The sequence below is a fragment of the Micropterus dolomieu genome, linkage group LG03 (assembly GCF_021292245.1).
Source record: "Micropterus dolomieu isolate WLL.071019.BEF.003 ecotype Adirondacks linkage group LG03, ASM2129224v1, whole genome shotgun sequence".
NCBI classification, from domain to species: domain Eukaryota; kingdom Metazoa; phylum Chordata; class Actinopteri; order Centrarchiformes; family Centrarchidae; genus Micropterus; species Micropterus dolomieu.
Window position 1 is genome coordinate 15,747,859 of NC_060152.1, and position 17,240 is coordinate 15,765,098.

The 17,240-nt window shown below is 40.5% G+C and overlaps 2 protein-coding genes across 4 annotated transcripts in view; both read right to left on the minus strand.

Moving 5' to 3' along the window:
* Positions 1-8,083, minus strand: part of LOC123968561 (phosphatidylinositol 4-phosphate 5-kinase type-1 alpha-like) — a 14,597-nt gene extending 6,514 nt beyond the window's left edge. For 2 of the 3 annotated variants that reach the window (XR_006824485.1, XM_046045402.1), the window contains exons 1-9: positions 8,001-8,070; positions 5,069-5,103; positions 4,732-4,824; positions 4,466-4,596; positions 4,247-4,364; positions 3,380-3,532; positions 2,908-3,207; positions 1,494-1,729; positions 1,292-1,375 (exon numbers count right to left, since the gene is read on the minus strand). Coding sequence is in view for 2 of the 3 variants with exons in the window: in XM_046045402.1 (XP_045901358.1) it covers positions 1,292-1,375; positions 1,494-1,729; positions 2,908-3,207; positions 3,380-3,532; positions 4,247-4,364; positions 4,466-4,596; positions 4,732-4,824; positions 5,069-5,103; positions 8,001-8,046 (1,196 nt within the window). In the remaining variant the exon portion in view is untranslated. Of the gene's footprint in view, positions 1-1,291; positions 1,376-1,493; positions 1,730-2,907; positions 3,208-3,379; positions 3,533-4,246; positions 4,365-4,465; positions 4,597-4,731; positions 4,825-5,068; positions 5,104-8,000 lie in introns of all 3 variants that reach the window. The other variant, XM_046045401.1, reaches the window with a different exon arrangement.
* A 998-nt stretch (positions 8,084-9,081) lies between these two features.
* Positions 9,082-15,112, minus strand: LOC123968850 (extracellular matrix protein 1-like). Its single transcript, XM_046045842.1, has 9 exons — positions 14,859-15,112; positions 14,184-14,225; positions 13,650-13,709; positions 12,519-12,799; positions 11,629-11,834; positions 10,455-10,689; positions 10,166-10,365; positions 9,730-9,820; positions 9,082-9,594 (listed from the first exon to the last, which is right to left on the minus strand). Exons 1-9 carry the CDS (start codon positions 14,926-14,928, stop codon positions 9,415-9,417), a joined length of 1,365 nt encoding a protein of 454 aa, XP_045901798.1. The 5' UTR covers positions 14,929-15,112; the 3' UTR covers positions 9,082-9,414.
* Between the last annotated feature and the right edge of the window lie 2,128 nt (positions 15,113-17,240).

The window sequence follows — 17,240 nt, forward strand, 5'->3', positions numbered from 1 at the left end:
TCCGCCACACTGGCGGGTGAATGTTCATACCAAAATAGTAATGTAATAATCAGTGTTTTCCCTACAATGTATTCATCAGCACCGCTGCAAAATCTTTCCATGATCAGTAATATCGCGACATTCACTTACACTCTTACACTGAGACGCGCCCGGCCAGCCGTTTTTCCAAGCGCGCCTCTGTTCATGGTTGCATAGCAACGTCGGCCACGCGAGTGCTTGTGGAAAGGAGAAAGCGCGGTACGAACTGCAAAGTCACCGATCTGCAACTAGCTGCCGCTTATTAGCTGTTATGTGGCGACATTTACCAGGAGTGAGCCAACCTTTAAAACGAAAACCCACAGACGAAAAGGGGGACGAATTACATAAAAAAAGAAAGTTTTGTGAGAAATGGAGGTTTGGAGAGAACGGAGTTTCAAGAGGCTGGCTACAATATGATTCTGACGCGGTCGTGATGAGTTGTTCTGTGTGTCGCCAGTATGCTAAAGATAAAAACAGAAAGAACTCATTTGTCATCGGAAATAAAACGATGAAACTTGAGAACATTCGTGACCATGAACACAGTAAGTGTCACATTGCCTGCGTGTCTGTGTCTCTGGCTCAATCTGAGCCTCTACTCTCGAAAACTTCTTCAATAATGCCTTGTGCAGACTACACGACTTTCAGCGTCGGCCGATGGCCGTACTGTTCACACTACACAACTTGCCGTCTAGTGACGGGAGTCTTGAAGTCGCTGTGGCATTCACACTACGTGACTAATCGGTGACAGGGGGGTCACACATCAGGCGAGCTGACAAGGACTCTACCCGATGCTGGTCTCCCTGTGAAATGTGAAACGGGAAATGACGTGAACCTACACATTAAACAGCTGTTGTTTGTTATTATAAAGACAAAAAATATGGGTGAAAGAATGGATTAGCACAGGCAGGTAGCAGGGATTGTCTGTGTTACAGAGAGAGCTGGAGGCGAGTAAAAAGTGTTTTGCGGTGAAAAAGTAGCCGCCTGCTCTGCCAGCTGCAATTCTCTCAGTGGCTGGATGTGGATGTTGAGTCGGCCGAATCTTCCAGATATTTGGCATGCTAGATATCTGGCAGACATCGGCAATGTGGCAGTAATGTGTCGGGGAGCCGTTTTGATACGTCTTGATGTTTGGCGACCGCCGATCGACCGCTGATTTACCCCTGATCACAGCCTGATGGTCACGGAGCTCGCCGAGCGGCAAATCGGGCTAAAAATCGTGTACTGTGAACTAGGCTTAAGCTTGCTCATGAATTAAGAACAAATCACTACCAACCTGTAGGACTGGAGAATGTCAATGATGCCGATGTAGATCAGCAACCTCTCTCCTTTAGAATTGCGAGATGGAATCCCACCCATGCTGGAAAGACAAGGCCAGAGAAACAACAGATCAAATCACTTTCATATCCCCTGTCACAGATTACACTACAAACATTTCAAATTCAGCTCTGCTTGTGGTCAGCCAAGCCGAGACTCACTGATCTTCTGAATCCAAAGCTCCCTTCCCTCGAGCCTCCCCCTGAATGGACTCCATGGCTGTACAGTACAGACTTTTCTGGGCTTGTGGCCGGCGCTGATCTGGGGTTACTGCTCCCTCCGACCCCCCACTGTCCCCCGAAGTGCCCCCACCACGCTCCCGCTCTCGACTGGCCTGGTCCATGTTGTGGATGCCCATTAACAGGCTGTAATCCATGATCTTAAAGCTCTGCAAAAGCTACATGAAACACACAAATACAATAAAGTAAGTGCTGAGTTAAGTTGACATGATGATCAACAGGAGCAACCCCTTGTGTATTAACATTCACGCAAACGGTATGAAAGTACAATTGTAGAAAAAAATAATAAATATCAAAATATTTTGCATATGTCACTGTCTAAAACTAGATACCACATCATTCATAAGCAGTTTTTGTTTTTCTAAGATACATTTAAACACATTTTAATCTGTATAACGGAGGACAGTAAAAGACTGAAAGAGGTGCATTCACACTAGACAAAAATGTTGACTGGGCCAGTTGGATGTTGCCCATTTTTGATACGACCTCTATGATTCGTCCCAGTGAAACATTTTCATATTATTACGATGACAAAACTGTTGCCCACACGACAAAATTAGGATGAGATACACACAAGCAACACCAACAGCGAATCTGACAACTCGCACAATGGTAGACACAATCACAACAACAAATCGACACAGAGCGGTCATGGCAATTGTGATACATGAGTGGAGTCACTTAAGTAGGCTGGAGAAACAAAGCTACAGTGACCGCAAAGCAAACACAAACATGGATTAGCCTCTGATGGAAAGAGATATTTTGATGAATAAATGGTGTTTGGCTTTCCCCAAGTATAAACCAACGCTATACCCAAAATAATGACATCCCATGTTAACTGCAGTGATAAATGCCACCTGCCTCTTCCATCGTTAGAAAAGGTATCATCCCTTAAAGTAAACAAAGTATTAGTTTTCTTGTGTCATGCAAGCTTGAGTCATCTCTTGATGATCATTCAACTGCCAGCAGGGGTGGAGCTCGCCAATAACCAACAAACAACACTGTCGAACAACACTGACTAATCGCCTTAGGAGACACTGAAAATAATAGACGCCGCTGTGATAAAAAGACTTTAACAGCAAAAACTAGTGTTTTGTTTCCAAGGAAGTTATTGCACCTGCTGCTTAGCCTGTAAAACTGTCTGCAGAATATCTAAAAATAAATATGAGTTTTCTTTACATTTGTTGGTACCCCATAGTACAAAAAATAATAAACAATGATAAAGTATTATGCCAGTGTACAATCTGAGCTTCTACAGGAATTTGAATACACTTGCATATTACAACAGATTGAATACAAAATCAGTCAATGAAATACAAGTGTCTCTGCGACTCACCAAGCAGTCCCTCTGTATAGTCTTGCACAAGGCATTGTAGTTGTCGGCTTCCAGCAGCAGGCCGTCAGGCAAGTCCTGGATAAAGTCCAGGTCTTTGTGAGTGGGAACGGCCTTCTCTCTCTCCTTAGGGGAAGCTCTTCTCTTATAGGTGGAGCCCTTCAGGTCGTATTTGAGGTGCATGGGGATGGTCCGAGGCAGAAGATTGTTCATCACGACAATCCGGATGTTCTTACCTCCTGCCTGAACACAATAGAGTCCATAGAACTTGGGTAGCAGGGTGCGCTTGTTTTGGTTTATATTCTGGAAGAGAGGGAGGAATATAGAAAAACAAATACGCTTAAATTAGAAAGAAATGATTAGAACACCCACTCATTTAAGCCTCCTGCTCTCATAGTAAATATAGTTACAGCAATAATAATCATTCTTACTGAACACACTCCCACTATTTGTCACAGTCATTCGCCAGGCTCACCATGAAATATCCAGGCAGAAGCTTTTGGAGGAACTCTGCCTCTTTATGTTGAACAGTCTTGATGATGAACTCGTCATCACTAGAGACATAGAAGATGGATCCACTGGCTCCGGGGTTAGACAGCTCGATCAGTGGCTCGTTGCACAGAGAATACTTCAAGAGGAAGAGGAGTCTGTGTTAGTATCCCATTGAAACAGAGCAAACATGTTGGCATATGCAGAACTCGTAACTGGGGGGTTGGAAACCCCTGGAGGATTGCGAGGAGGTTGCAAGAAAAATGTTAAAATAAGTTCATATGAGATAAAGGCACACAAATAATGTTTGAGGTTTTGTTTAATTAGTGCATAAAATGGTACCAGATCTCAGCCACTTGACAAAAAAACAACAGACTTCTGACATTGACTCCTGATAGCACCCATTTACTTTGTTGGCGTAGACATGAAAAGATTTTAAATCAGAGAGTGTGAAATTCCAAAATGCTGGTATTAAAAAACAGCCAGCAGAGAATGAGTAAAAGAGGCAAAAACCCAAAAGCAGGAAATATGACAAGAACGTGGATTAAGGCTACTCTAAAAAACCTGTGAGGAACAATCTGTGCCCATGTGCTGGCGAACAAACACCTTAAACCTTCCAAAGTTCTGAGGAACGTGCACACTTGACATGACAGACAAAACCACATGAGTTTTGTTAATGAAAACTACAGGAGCTACACAATTTAGAGCCTCACAATTTAGGTGACACTTTTCATCCCCAGAAGGGAAAACCACTGAACTAAACCATTCTACAACAGAAATACAGGAACAGTGGTTAAAGCGGTAACAGAAGTTCTTATAAACACGGCAGTGTGTGTTTGGTGTAAATACTGACCATGTAGTCATCTGGCCGGATGCCAAAGAGTTCCCTGAAGTATCGAAAGGCAATAGGAGCATAGGTCTTAAAGCGAAAGTCACTGTAGTGATGAGCAGGAGTCAGGTTACTGCCTTCACTGAAAACACATGAGAGAGAGAGACAGAGATTAACATTAACACACTACAATAAATCAAATGAATTCTCCCTGTTTATTCATCTGCGCCTTCTGTTACCGACCTGGGGAAGAAGATGCTTTCGACTACCACAAAGTCCTGCATGAGAACATCCCTTTCTGCCTTTTGGCTTAAGCTGCCAACTGTGTGAGCGATGCCCAACATGATGGCGCCTTTTAGGGCAGACGAAGTGGTCTACAGAGGCCAGAGAGGAGAAGATAGTAAGTACTTGAAAACATGTTCCCCCTGTGACTTCTACTGTTGACCTTTGCTGCTCAGGGTGTCACAAAACCCCCACTGGTGTCACTGAGCCCCCCACCCTGATCTAACCTTTTTATAGGTGGTCTCTCCTGTGGTGGTCTCAACGCCCCGGTGTCCAATGGTCTTCTTCATGCTCTGAGTTGTACCTGAAGAGCCAGGCATCTGAGGAGAGGCACAGAGACAAAAACAACCGGCATTGTTGGTTTGTTTACTGGCAACATATGACAGCCCCTTAATTCCACAAAAACTAAAGTATGAAATTTGAGTGACTGATGTCTCAAGCTGAATGCCAGCTTGAACTGTCCTGAAACCTGTTCTGCTTCCCTCCACTATTTACATTACCTGGGGCTGTACATAATGCAGAGGTGTTTTGTCAATTCAGTGTGCTAATTTCCGGAGTCCTTACCTCTGCAGGGACCATTTTTCGGATGCCACTTGTCCCTAAAAGGCAGAAAAACAAGTTCAATAGGGATTTAGAACATGAGGAAAACACTGACTAAAAGGAAGAACACTAAAGCCTTAAGGAGCTTCTAGATCCCTTGTTCAGACTGGACTTCATGACACCCATGTAAATGTAAACCCATGCAGTCAGTGTGAAGTTGATGCATGAAATCATCATTAAGACTTTGAGTTGGCAGCTTTTAACATGGAAGAATTTGTTAATGGTTGCTGGGTAATTAGCAGGGGCTATTTCCAGCATTGGCTGATGACTACAAGGGCAATGATGAGTCCAAACCTAAATGTGGCCGCAGCTACTGACTGCTTCCCTTGATATACCAGCTCTATGTGAACTGGAACTACTTCTCCCCTGAGCTTGCTGCTCCAGATTCATCTGGTCCATGAGGATGTGTGTCTACAGTCACCTCCTCATTTCACAAAAAGTACAATTTCTAGCTCTTTCTGTAACAGCCTACTTTGGGTCTCAAAGTAACTTTGCTTTTGTCGTTGTGATTATCTCCAGTATGCTAACATTATGACAAAATAATGTTTGGTAAATTAAGCCATTCAGCAAACTCAACTGATCATTATGGGAGATTAACTTGTAGGCTCCATGCAAAGAGCTCTTGAGGTGTGTAAAATGTACTGGCTTGCTAACCAAAGATAAGAATTGAAATTGTAATACACGACCCAGACACATGGGTCTGGTTAAGCGTGATAACAAAACCAGCACACAGCAGTTTTGTATGACAGGCATACAGCTGAAATAAAAGAAATACTCAACATGATTTTCTGTGTCCTTACATAAACTCGCCCACTCTGCAAGCACCTCTAGCCTGTAACCAATGGCAACATCTACTTCAATGCTGCAGTGCCACAGGGTCAATATATACAAAAAGATGGAAGATTATACACTTGTAGTACCAAACGTGTGTGTGAAAAGGAATCTACGCCCAGCAGATTCAATCCAGGCAGTGCACAGTAAGTGGACACTTACTGAAAGGCAGGAGTGTTAATGATAAGGCAGAATCCCTGAAACGCCATGCATCTCCTCTTAACAGGGACACACGGCAATCCTCCGGGAAACAATCCGCATCATTCTGCCCACATTCCCTCTCATTATGTAAAACGACACACCATATCATCACATGCAGTTTCTGCTCACGCACACAGAAAGACCCACACACAACCATGCGAGTACCTCGCTGCAATGCTCTCCTCCAGAACTGAGTCCTAATATCTGTGGATCAGGACATGGTCAGCCTAAAAGGTTTAACCTGGTAAACTTAACAAATGTATAGCACTGATGTTTACTGTATATAGCTGTACAAGTTTAATCTGGAGCTGAAATGATCAGTCAATTAATCAAAAAATTGTCATTTTTCAAGCAAAAATGAGACACGTTTTCTGGTTCCAGCTGCTGAGTCTTCTGAAATGTTTCTCAATGTAGAACTAGATAATTACACACACCGTGCAGCAATTTCGGGGTAGGAATTACCCAACCCAATTACTTAACAATGACTTAAGCTTGTCAGTGACGGGCCTTACGACAATAGGCAAACCATCTGTTCCACCCTGTATTCTAAACAACTCCCTGCCAGTTCACATGTAGCCTGCAGCCTGAACAATGCAATAATATGGGACACGCACACCCTCCTAACTTCATTTTCTGCCCATGAAGGCTCCATAAATATACTGGTTCTTGGCCAGATTAGGAAACAAGGCCAATAAGGGCTAGTACTTATACCAAATTATGTTACTGTCACTCAAGTGTCTGCGAGTGTGTCTGACAGAATGCTGTATCTTGTTATTATACAGTCTAAGGTTCTCCGCCATGTGGGAACCACCAGACTGCTTTGGAGCCACTATTTTTATACACTGATTCAGACTGGGTGGCTACCAGGAGAAGAGCAGATCCTCTGTACACAGGGAAGCTAATAAGTGACGCACAACTAAATGGATTAGACAGATGCAACAGGGCCATCATCTGCCCTGTTCTCAGAAAATAAAACACCTCTCTTGACAGCACTTGAACTGCACACCACCCATCTGTATCTGTGAGACCCTAGACAAACATTTCATCAGCTGAATGGGGACAACAGAATGAAAGAAGCCTGTTAATTAAACTAGATAGGCATGCCAAGCCTGTGTCATTGGTTAAAAGAATATAATAAATCAATAAGTTCAATATTTGTTTCGTTAATAACGTTACATCACATCAACTCTGAAACACTGGAAAGTAACTGGAAAGGGGCTAACGTTAGGGTTGAAGGTGCCAAATGGATAGTGCATTTGGTTGCTAACTTTACGTTACCACGAACCTGGGCAGACAGACAGAGGAAAAGGAGGGGTGTAACGGGCTAGGAAGGACAGGGGAGAGTAGTTTCCTACGGATGGACAGACGCATTTGAAACAGCAGCCACTTAGCACATCCCATTCACTTACTAAACAATACAGTCATTAAACATCATATATATCCCCCTGCTAACTCACTATCATAAGACACCGTGAAACGTTAACCAAATAACCGGCTTGACATAACAAAATCCCATTTAACGTTAACCCAACGTGGTCCCGGGATGTTTTTTTTTCTTTAACAGTTTTTAAATTAAACACATTAAATAATTCGATATGAATACTGGCGGATTGTTAACTAAAGCCTTGTGTGATCAACAACAACAATTAAGGGTTATCAACCAGGCAGCTAAACAAGCTATTAGCCATTGCTTGCTTCATTTGTTGGGTTGAAAGCATCAATGCTAACTAGCTAACTGGCTAACCAGGGTTTGATAACGCCATAGTCGCAGAATCACACGATTTTCATTGCTACAAAATGTTACAAAGTTCTGTTTGCAAGTTCATTAAAGGCAACAAATGAGGAAGATTTGGCTACTATGTACCTGTCGGGGCTGTTGATCCCGAGTCTGCTGTCCCAGCAGTCGCCATTACGATTTGACTGTTCTCATCACAGACAGCGCGGACGGTTGAGTTCTGATGTTCATGTCGCAGCAGCACCACAGCGCCCCCAGCGGACAGAAGTGGAACCGTTTCAGTTTCAGTTTACTGTAATAATTCACAGAACCATTCTGTGTCGCGCTTTACTTCAAGTAGTGTAGAACAATATTAAACAAGTCCTTTTTTTTAATAGCGTTGAATATATTATTAACAATGGTGTATGTTTTAATTATTTCAATAATACTCTTAATGATTAGCCTATGGACTATGATTTCCAGTAATTTCTGAAAAATCTCCAGATTTGTGGAAATTTTCACAAGAGCAATAAAAATCTCAATTGTAATAATAATAATAATAATAAATTTTATTTATAATGCACTTTACATTTCAGGGAAATCTCAAAGTGCTACAGCAACAAGGGGTTAAAAACAGTTCCAGAAAATAACAATCGCAATTGTTCGTATTAATGAACAGAAACAGGACACTGTCATCTGTTATGCTTCAGTTAGTTAGGTCTGTTTATCCTTTGTCATGCTTTACTTTTATTAAGTTTGTATTATTTTATTTCTTTTTAGGCTATATCTTTAGTCTTTGCACGTCCTTTTATGTTGGGTTGAATCTGGCTTTGGCGGTATGTGCATGTTGTCAATGAAAGAATAAAATCTCCTTAAACCAGAAATAATAATTGGTTTTATAGAGGTTTTGTAACCACCCTTGATCAACATTTGACACTTGTAAATGGGCAAGATTTGATAAGAAGGCTTATTTTAATCTAGTGTTAGTGCCCAGGTAGAGAACAACTGGTAGTATAGAATTTACTTTTGACCTCTGTTAAAATGCAACTTAATGTTTTCAATACCTACCTAAATGATTCCCTTTCCTGACTTATTTGTGCTCAACACATTTACATTCAGCTGCCAAAAAATCCATTCAAGTTTTAATTTTTATATAGTAACTGTACCAGGCACACTGGTTAAACTAAAATAGCCCTTGCATACAAGAAGACAGTAAATCACACAAAATAAGTACATTTAAAAAAGTTTTTATTACAGCTGATGTAGATATGACCTTAACCACAAAACCATATATAAAGAAGATAGCTGATCTTGTAGTGCCAGAGGAATAAAAACAATGCATTCATAATCAAATATGTAAAGAGCAGCCTATAAAATAGTGGTAAAGTGACACAGGCAACAGTCTGTTTTACAAATTAAGCAAATATTTGTGTTTCTTTATAAATGTATGCATTTCATGTGGTCTCAAATCAAACTATGCAAATAACACCTGCACTAGATGGAGCTAGTATTTGGTCCACATTTTTAATATTCTTACAGACCTCTAATTGGTCCTGTTCAGGGTTTAGGCGTAAGGGCACTTTTTCTTCTTGTTGTGGCGTAAGACTTTGGTTGCTTTGGTGATGGCATCCATGAGAATTTTGGAGATACACTGTGGAGCCTCTTGTGAAGGCATGTGGCAACAGTGGTGGACAGCTGGCGGAGACTTTCTTTTCAAACACAGGGACCCTGAAATTTCCTCAAGCTGATTTCATAAGAAAAGGGCCAGAAAATGAGAAATAGCATGATAAAATAGTACTGCAGTTAATTTTTAGCCCAAACTTTTGTCTTGATTTCTCTGGCTAGATTTTGTACAGCCTCACTTCCTTTTTTAACTTACCTTTTGCGCAAAACAAAGGCTCTTGTCTTGTTCAGATATGGGCAAGCAGCATTGGTTCACAAAGCTCTTGAGAGGAAATCCAACAGGGAACCTAAACCATAGTCACAACATTGATACTACTACTACTACTACGCTCACAGACAGTGCACATACATTTAGATCAATGACAACATTGATAACAGAGATTATCCTATCGATAAGTGGTGTCAGCACATTTAAGATAAGATATATTTCAGCATATTAGGCTGCTTGAGATTCATTTATTTTCTGTTACAAAAAAGAAAAAGACAAAAAAAAAGACACGACAAAAAGAAATCAAAAGAAAAAGAAAGAAAACAGAAATTGTAAAAACAATCAAAAAAAACATTAAAGAGGAAGAGAATGGAGACAAACAGAAAAACAGATACAAGGACAGTTATAGGAAGTACTGTCTTACTTGTTCTTGATCATCTTGTGTGTGTTACAGATTTTAGGCAGTGAGAGCTCTTCATTGGCGGAGGTCATATTATAATGTGGGTCGGGAGAAGCGTTTTGGAAACAGTTGTATCGTTCATTTCCCCCCTCACCCTTGCAACAGTGGAAATCCTCCTCTTTGCCGTTCTTGCCCAAGCAAAACTTGTTAAGCTCTTCACGCCACTAAAATACAAAAGGAGAAAGGGCATGAAACAGTACCAAGAATGACTAAATTGAGCAAAATGTTTATGTTTGTAGGTTTCTTGCTTTACCTTCTGATCAGCACAGTTGAGCACACCCTGTTTCTTTTTGCAGCACTGTTTGAATGCTTTTTCTATGCGATTAATGGCCTTTGCCTGATGAGCCAGCCATTCGTAGTCTAAACCTGGCAGGCACTTGACAGTATAAAGGGGGCGTAGCTTCTGGTTGCCACACAGTGATTCAATGGCATTTGCAGTAGGTCGTCCAGGAGGAAAGGTGATGTCAACTTTCTTGGGAACAGGTGTCCTGATGAGGCATACCGGTAGACCATGAGGGTTTTTCAGTGTGAGGTCCCTAAATAACACTTCTCTATCATTTCTCTTCAAATCGCTTTCTTTCCTTTGTCTTAAAGGAAAAGGTTGATGTTAATCTATATTTGCGTTATTGTCAAATCCTATGAAATCAACAAAACCAATGCATTATGCTGTACTGCCTTCAAACTTACAGATCAGTGACTCAAACAGGACATCCTGGATAATATTTCACTGTCTCACTGGTAACAGTCTCAATGTTCAGTTAATGAACCCTCAATACCTTCTGACTTGCCTACACCGTCTCTTTCAGTCACAAATATATGGTTAATTTTTCTTAGGCTCAGTAATTTCCTAAAATAGCTGGGCACTGTTTCCCCAGCAAATGCACTATTTACTGTAATGTTACTCAAAGAGGAGTAAATTGTGCATTTGCTGGGGAATATGTTCAGCAGTGGTTTAATACACATTTGGTTCTCAATTGAGTATTGACAGCACCAGGACATTGTATGTGGGATTGGCTCAAAATAAACTAATGTCAGTGTGTAATGAAGGAACATACCATGCACTGCAACAGTGTGGATCATGGATATGTTTTTAATAGGTTTTGGACAAAAAAAAAGGTTCTTAGTGACACATTTTGCCAGGCATAGTCTTGAAGGCAAATTTGCAATGACAGCTGCTGACCATACAGTATTAAAAGCTGCTATAGTAACTGATTTTGGGTTTTGTCCTCTGCATAAGAGCATAAATAGAATTACGTTTCATTCAGCAACTGCTAAGTGGGTCTAAGAGAAATGTAGAACCCAAATTATTACTCTTGAATTTCACTGATTTTGAGTATTATATTTCATTTGAGATGCTACTTAACAAAGACTTGACAGTCATTATCAACAGCTTTATTAGTGCTTGTTTTATTTATTTTTATGCATACCTCTGACAAGTGTTGGGGTCAAAGTTGAAGTTGGCGGTAAAGGGAAGTGGTGGCACCGGCAGGATCTCTGTTGGCTTGTAGTTTGGGTTTGGAGCGTTGTTGTGGAAGCAGTTTAGACGGTCACTGCCTCTTAGACTGCAGCAGCTATAAAGACGATCCTTTACGCTTGAGTCCTCCTCACAGAAGGATTCAATAGACAGCTCCCACTGTAGCAGGCAAACAAATAACAACCTTTACTACTGACATAAAGCCTGCAAGCCTGAGGCCTTATGCTGAGTGAATAGGCCACCCGCAACAAGATACACTTGTCCAAAACTGAAAAACAATCATGGCAGGTGGAATGCAAAACATTTAAGGTAATGCTTTATTCACTGAAGAATTTGGGACAAGTTTGTTGCTTGCCCTCAGACAGCTCCACTTGTGCTCATGCCAAGGCCTGTTTTGTCACGCAGGACTGCATATAATGGGCTTATCGACTGGAAGCGCCAAAGGCCTTCAACTTTGTTTCAATAAAGGTAGTACCATCATCTCAGCAATGTAAAGAATTACTTGTGCCCTTTTAATATTTAGGGTAATAAAGACAAAGAAGTGTTTGGTATGACACTAAACCTACAACATTACAGCTACCGTCTACGACAGCCTATTTCCACATGAAGTAAAAAGTGGATAATCTTGGTTTTTAACATGAAAACATATTTGATCTCCACAGTGCATATTGTAATTAAGTTTTTCATTATGTTCCACTGCTTCTTGAGAAAGTAATTAGGAAGAGACTAAAGAAAATTAAAATATAAACAAAGAAGTGGAATAATCCAAGAGGAGCACAACTAGCGCAAGAAAACAGAGTAAAAAATAGCTGAATCGGCTGTAGGAGCTGTTGTTTAACTCACCGCCTGTGTGGCGCAACACAGCACCACGTCTCTCTCCCAAGTCTGGTTCCTCTTACAGCATGTACTAAACCATGACTCTGCCTTATTGACAGCACTGGCCTTTCGCCTCTGTTGGCCAAAACCAGATTTAGGAAAGTAAGAGTCTGGGTAGCGGGGACGATGGTCTCCATCGAGACAGATGGCTTGGAGATTCTCAGAGGTTGGTCGGCCGAGGGGGAACTTAACGGGATAGTCCAGCACGGGAGGACCAGAGAAGGAACGGGGCTTAAAATCTGGTAGACCTTCGAGGAAAATACAAAAATCTTTCTGTTATTTGATACTTTTACAGCAGTAGGTGGCACAGATGAAGTAAATCAGTACTCAAAAGCTCATTCTACTGTGTCTTAAATATGTTGTGTATTCCTTGAGTAAAATCAGTGAAGCACTCCTTGAATCTCAAACTGAAGCCCTAAACCTAAAATAGCCTCTTGAAGTAGTGAGAGCTGGCCAGATGCCACTCTGAACACCTGAGACTGTAATTGGTCCATGTAGAGATACTGCATAAATATGTGAATAAACGTATCTTTCCTGATTTTGTCAAGGTCAGGGGTGACTATATGCTGTTCACCTGGAAAATTGCACACACAAAGAGAGAGAGAGGCAGAAAGCCAGACAATGTTATGTATCTCTTTGTTGCTTTGTTTAATGCGCAAATTACACTGAGTGATAGCCAATGGTGGGAGAAGTATTCCTTTACTATACGTAAAGTAATAGTGACAATACCACAGTGTAAAAAATACTCCATTACAAGTAAAAGTCCTGCATTTAAAATGTTACTTAAGTAAAAGTTTGGAAGTATGCTATTATAAGTAATGTACTCACAGTTTAAAGGCAATTACTCATTATACTGTCACTGTTGCATAATTAAATATAACACATAATATATTATTATGATTTTAATGTTGGTTGAGGTGGAGCTCATTTTCAATTTTTATATCCTAGCCATTTGTTAGTTTCATCAAGGCTACTGAAATAAATAATATTCCAAAGTAGCTATAGCTATGAAATAAGTGTAGCAATAAGTAAATTATTTTGCAGCTATGTAGTTATGTCAAAACAAGGTCATAACAATAGGTAAGAAGACGAACATACCCTCATCCAAGAAGTACCCCAACGGCCTCTGCATCCCCCTCAAATCTGGTTTCTGAATCTCTAGATGTTTAAAACAATGGTTTACAAAATAGAACATTCTACAGTGTATTAAATATGTTTATACTGTATTTCTATACATGAACCTAAACTACATTAACTATATGTCCTCAATTTGCCCATAAGCATTCCCAAACTCTTATCCTAACCTTCAATAAACTTAAGGGGGTGTTCTCTATCGAATTAGTGTCACGTCAATAAAGTCAGGGGGGCTCACAGACTTCATTAATGTTATTTTTTCACACTTTTGGAAAGCTCTCTCCAGAGCCACAGACTAGACAGCTATTTTCAAAGGATAAGTAGTATACCATGTATTCCTTGAAATAAATCAGTGAAGCACTCCTTAAATCTCAAACTCAAAACCTGAACCTAAAATAGCCTCTTGAAGTAGTGACAGCTGGACAGATGCCTCTCTGAACATCTGAGTCTGTAATTGGTCCTTGCAGAGATACTGCACTAGTATGTGAATACACGCACCTTGCATGAATTCAAAGTCAAGGGTGACATCATGCTGTTCATCTGGAAAATTGCACACACAAAGAGAGAGAGAGGCAGAAAGCCAGACAAAGTTAGCATCTCTTTGTTGGGTTGCTTTAATGCACAAATTACACTGAGAGACAGCCAGTGGTGGAAGAAGTATTCCTTTATTGTAAGTAAAGTAATACTCCATTACAAGTAAAGGTCCTGCATATAAAATGTTACTTAGGAAAAAAATTGGAAGTATGCTATTATTAGAAATGTACTCATGTTTAAAGGTAAGTACTCATTATACTGTCACTGTTGCATAATATAAATAATAATAATTAATAAATATTACACATAAGATAGTATTACTGATTTTAATGTTGCTAATTTTGAATATTTATATCTTAGCCATTTGTTAGTTTCATCCAGGCTATTAAAATGCATCATCATGAAACTAGCCATAACTACGAAATAGCCTAAGTGTAGTAAATTATTAATGTAGTGAAGTAGAACCATAACATTAGAATATTCGTTAAGCACAAGTAGCTGAAAAGTGTATGCCTATACTGTGTTACATTCCACCATATCAGACGAACAAATATGGAGCCTGAGCATCAGCCAAGAAGCAAACAAACACAACAATTTCTGACACAACAACAAAAAGAAAGGGGTAATAACAGTACTAACCAGTGGTTGCAGAACTTAGTAAAACCAAGACAACTGCGGTGGAGTAGACTAGAGTCCGAGACGACCCCATTGCAAAGTTGGCAGAGTCCGTCTGGTGACCTACTGTTGGTCCCGCTGACGCTGACTCTTTTTTCCTGGCAGAGTGAACTGAGAAGAGGCCGCCCAGGAAAATACGCACAGCGGGGCAGAGCACAGGCAGGACGGTTAATTGGTCCAACGGAGGCTGTCGTGTCCGTTTGTGAGAAGGAAACGCGTAAATCGTTTTTATGGTTGTTGTGGGGTTTCAGGGAGGGATGGGCGCGGTGAGGAAAAGAGGGAGGGAGGGAAGTTTTTCAACATGACTCATGGGTGCTCCGTTTAAAATCCTGGGTGCTGCTAGGGTGCTTTAAATGTGGTATCGCCTTAAGCAAGGATTATACTTTCCGCGTCAGCGAGTACGCGAGGGTCCGCGTGACGAAAAAAATCAGAGGGGGTATGCTTTTAGGGTCTTTGCGGTGGTCCGCGTGCCTCCCGTTTTTTGTGACCGGTCGCTGAGCCTAGGTGCCCCTGTGTTGTTGTTTTTTTTTAATTCAGGCTCTAGGCCATTAGCTCCTCACTCATCTCTGCCAGTAACTATATAATTATCACCTATTGAGTGAGCCTGTCAGCATTTCTTGCTTGTCACATAGTTAGCCTAATTAAAGGTGTCATTTGGCATATTCACTTCTACAAAGTGTTATTATTTAGTAGGCTAAATGAACTGTAGGCTATTTACGGGCATGGTTACCTTCAATATCTAATCTAAAAACAATGACGACAATAATCTGTTTCCAAATGGTGTAATTCTCCTTTAAGAACCTTACAAAATAACAGAATGCATAAGGTAATTCTGTGTTTGTTACCTTGATCTGTAGTTTGTCTATCCTACCCACTGTGTTTGTGTTTTATTGTTTGCTTGTCAAGAGATATTGAGGGCCTCAAATTCCTTGTTATCTCACTCTGAGTTTCTGTCCAAGGTTATCATTGCCTCATGGATTTCAGTCTGAAACACTGACTGTGACTTCCACAAAGACCCTCCCAACAACAAAAGCCAAATCAGAACAGAGAAGCACTCCCTTTGCATCTGTGGTCTGTAATTTAATGAGTTTCCACAGTTTGCTCTCTATAATGTTTAAAGTGGAAGGATTATCTTGACTTTAGCTGCTCTGCCCACAGCCATTTTCTATCATATACAGCAGATTTTAGGAATAATGTTTTTGGTGTGGTGGTTGTGATTGATGTAGGTCCGGAAACTGTTCAGAAGTGTTTATCCTGGGTCAAAATTCCCCGAAAAAGGCCAGAGAGAAAAGAATGGCAAACAAATACAGACAGTGTTGCTAATGCACTCCCTCTCATACTCATACTGGGATAGTAGGTCTGCTCTTTGTCATGAAAGTATTGAGACAACTGAATGCAACATAATTTAACTTGCTTTAAGGTTATAAGACTGTGTTTATGGTCATAATGTGTGAACAGTACAGACTGCCAGTGTTTGATTAGAACATTGTGGCCAGTTTCTGGCTGTTTTCCTTCACTTTCAGGAGTAAAAATCTATTTTATTGCTCTGTTATATCTTTGTGGACTTTATGATTCACAGCAAAGTATTTTACGACATAAGAAAAAAGAAAAACAAACCACAGGACAGGAAATTAAAAGATGGCTTCCCCTTCTTGGATTACTGTGGGTGCAATAGTTACCATCAGTGCAGGGCTGGACTGGGACAAAAAAACGGCCCTGGCATTTTTGGCCGAGGCGGCCCACTAAAATTGGTCGGACTCCCCTCACCAATACACCATTGTTCCATTTAGGGGGTCAGATTATAGATTAGGGGTGTGATGAAACACTGCGATGTAACATTTGTACAAGGTTTGGTGTCCATGACTACAAGACAAGAATATATTTTAATAGAGCTACTATTTCAAAAAAATTTACAGATGAAATATGATAGGGTTCTGGGGGTCCGCCCCCAGAAGGTTTTTAGCATTAAACACTTAATTTCCTGCATTGTGGGGCCATTTTCTGCACCAATTTATGGTGGAAATGTCTTTATTTTTATAATGGGAAGCACAGAATTCAGGTGGCAGGTGACAATTCACAATATATAAATATAATAAAATATAATGCAGTAATCAGTAGCTTATTATTTTTTGCTTAATTTACTTTTTTTGGACATTGCAGAGGTTTCTTTTATATGTACATTGCATTGTAGGTCTTAAGTGCAAATAAACCTTTCTCATAGCATTTATATTTATTTATCAACATTTCTTGGTGCAAGCTATTTTTCAGAACATTTTTAACAAATGCTAAGAAAAAGTGGTGGGGACATGTCCCCAGCGTCCCCCCTGTAAATGACCCTCCCTCCCT

Bases quoted from the DNA above. Each gene is read 5' to 3' on its own strand.
- LOC123968850 (XM_046045842.1), bottom strand. From the start codon at position 14,928: ATGGGGTCGTCTCGGACTCTAGTCTACTCCACCGCAGTTGTCTTGGTT. The intron at 13,710-14,183 runs GTGCGTGTATTC...TTAAACATCTAG, and splicing joins TGACTTTGAATTCATGCAAG to AGATTCAGAAACCAGATTTG. The intron at 12,800-13,649 runs GTATGTTCGTCT...TTTTCCTCGAAG, and splicing joins GGGGTACTTCTTGGATGAGG to GTCTACCAGATTTTAAGCCC.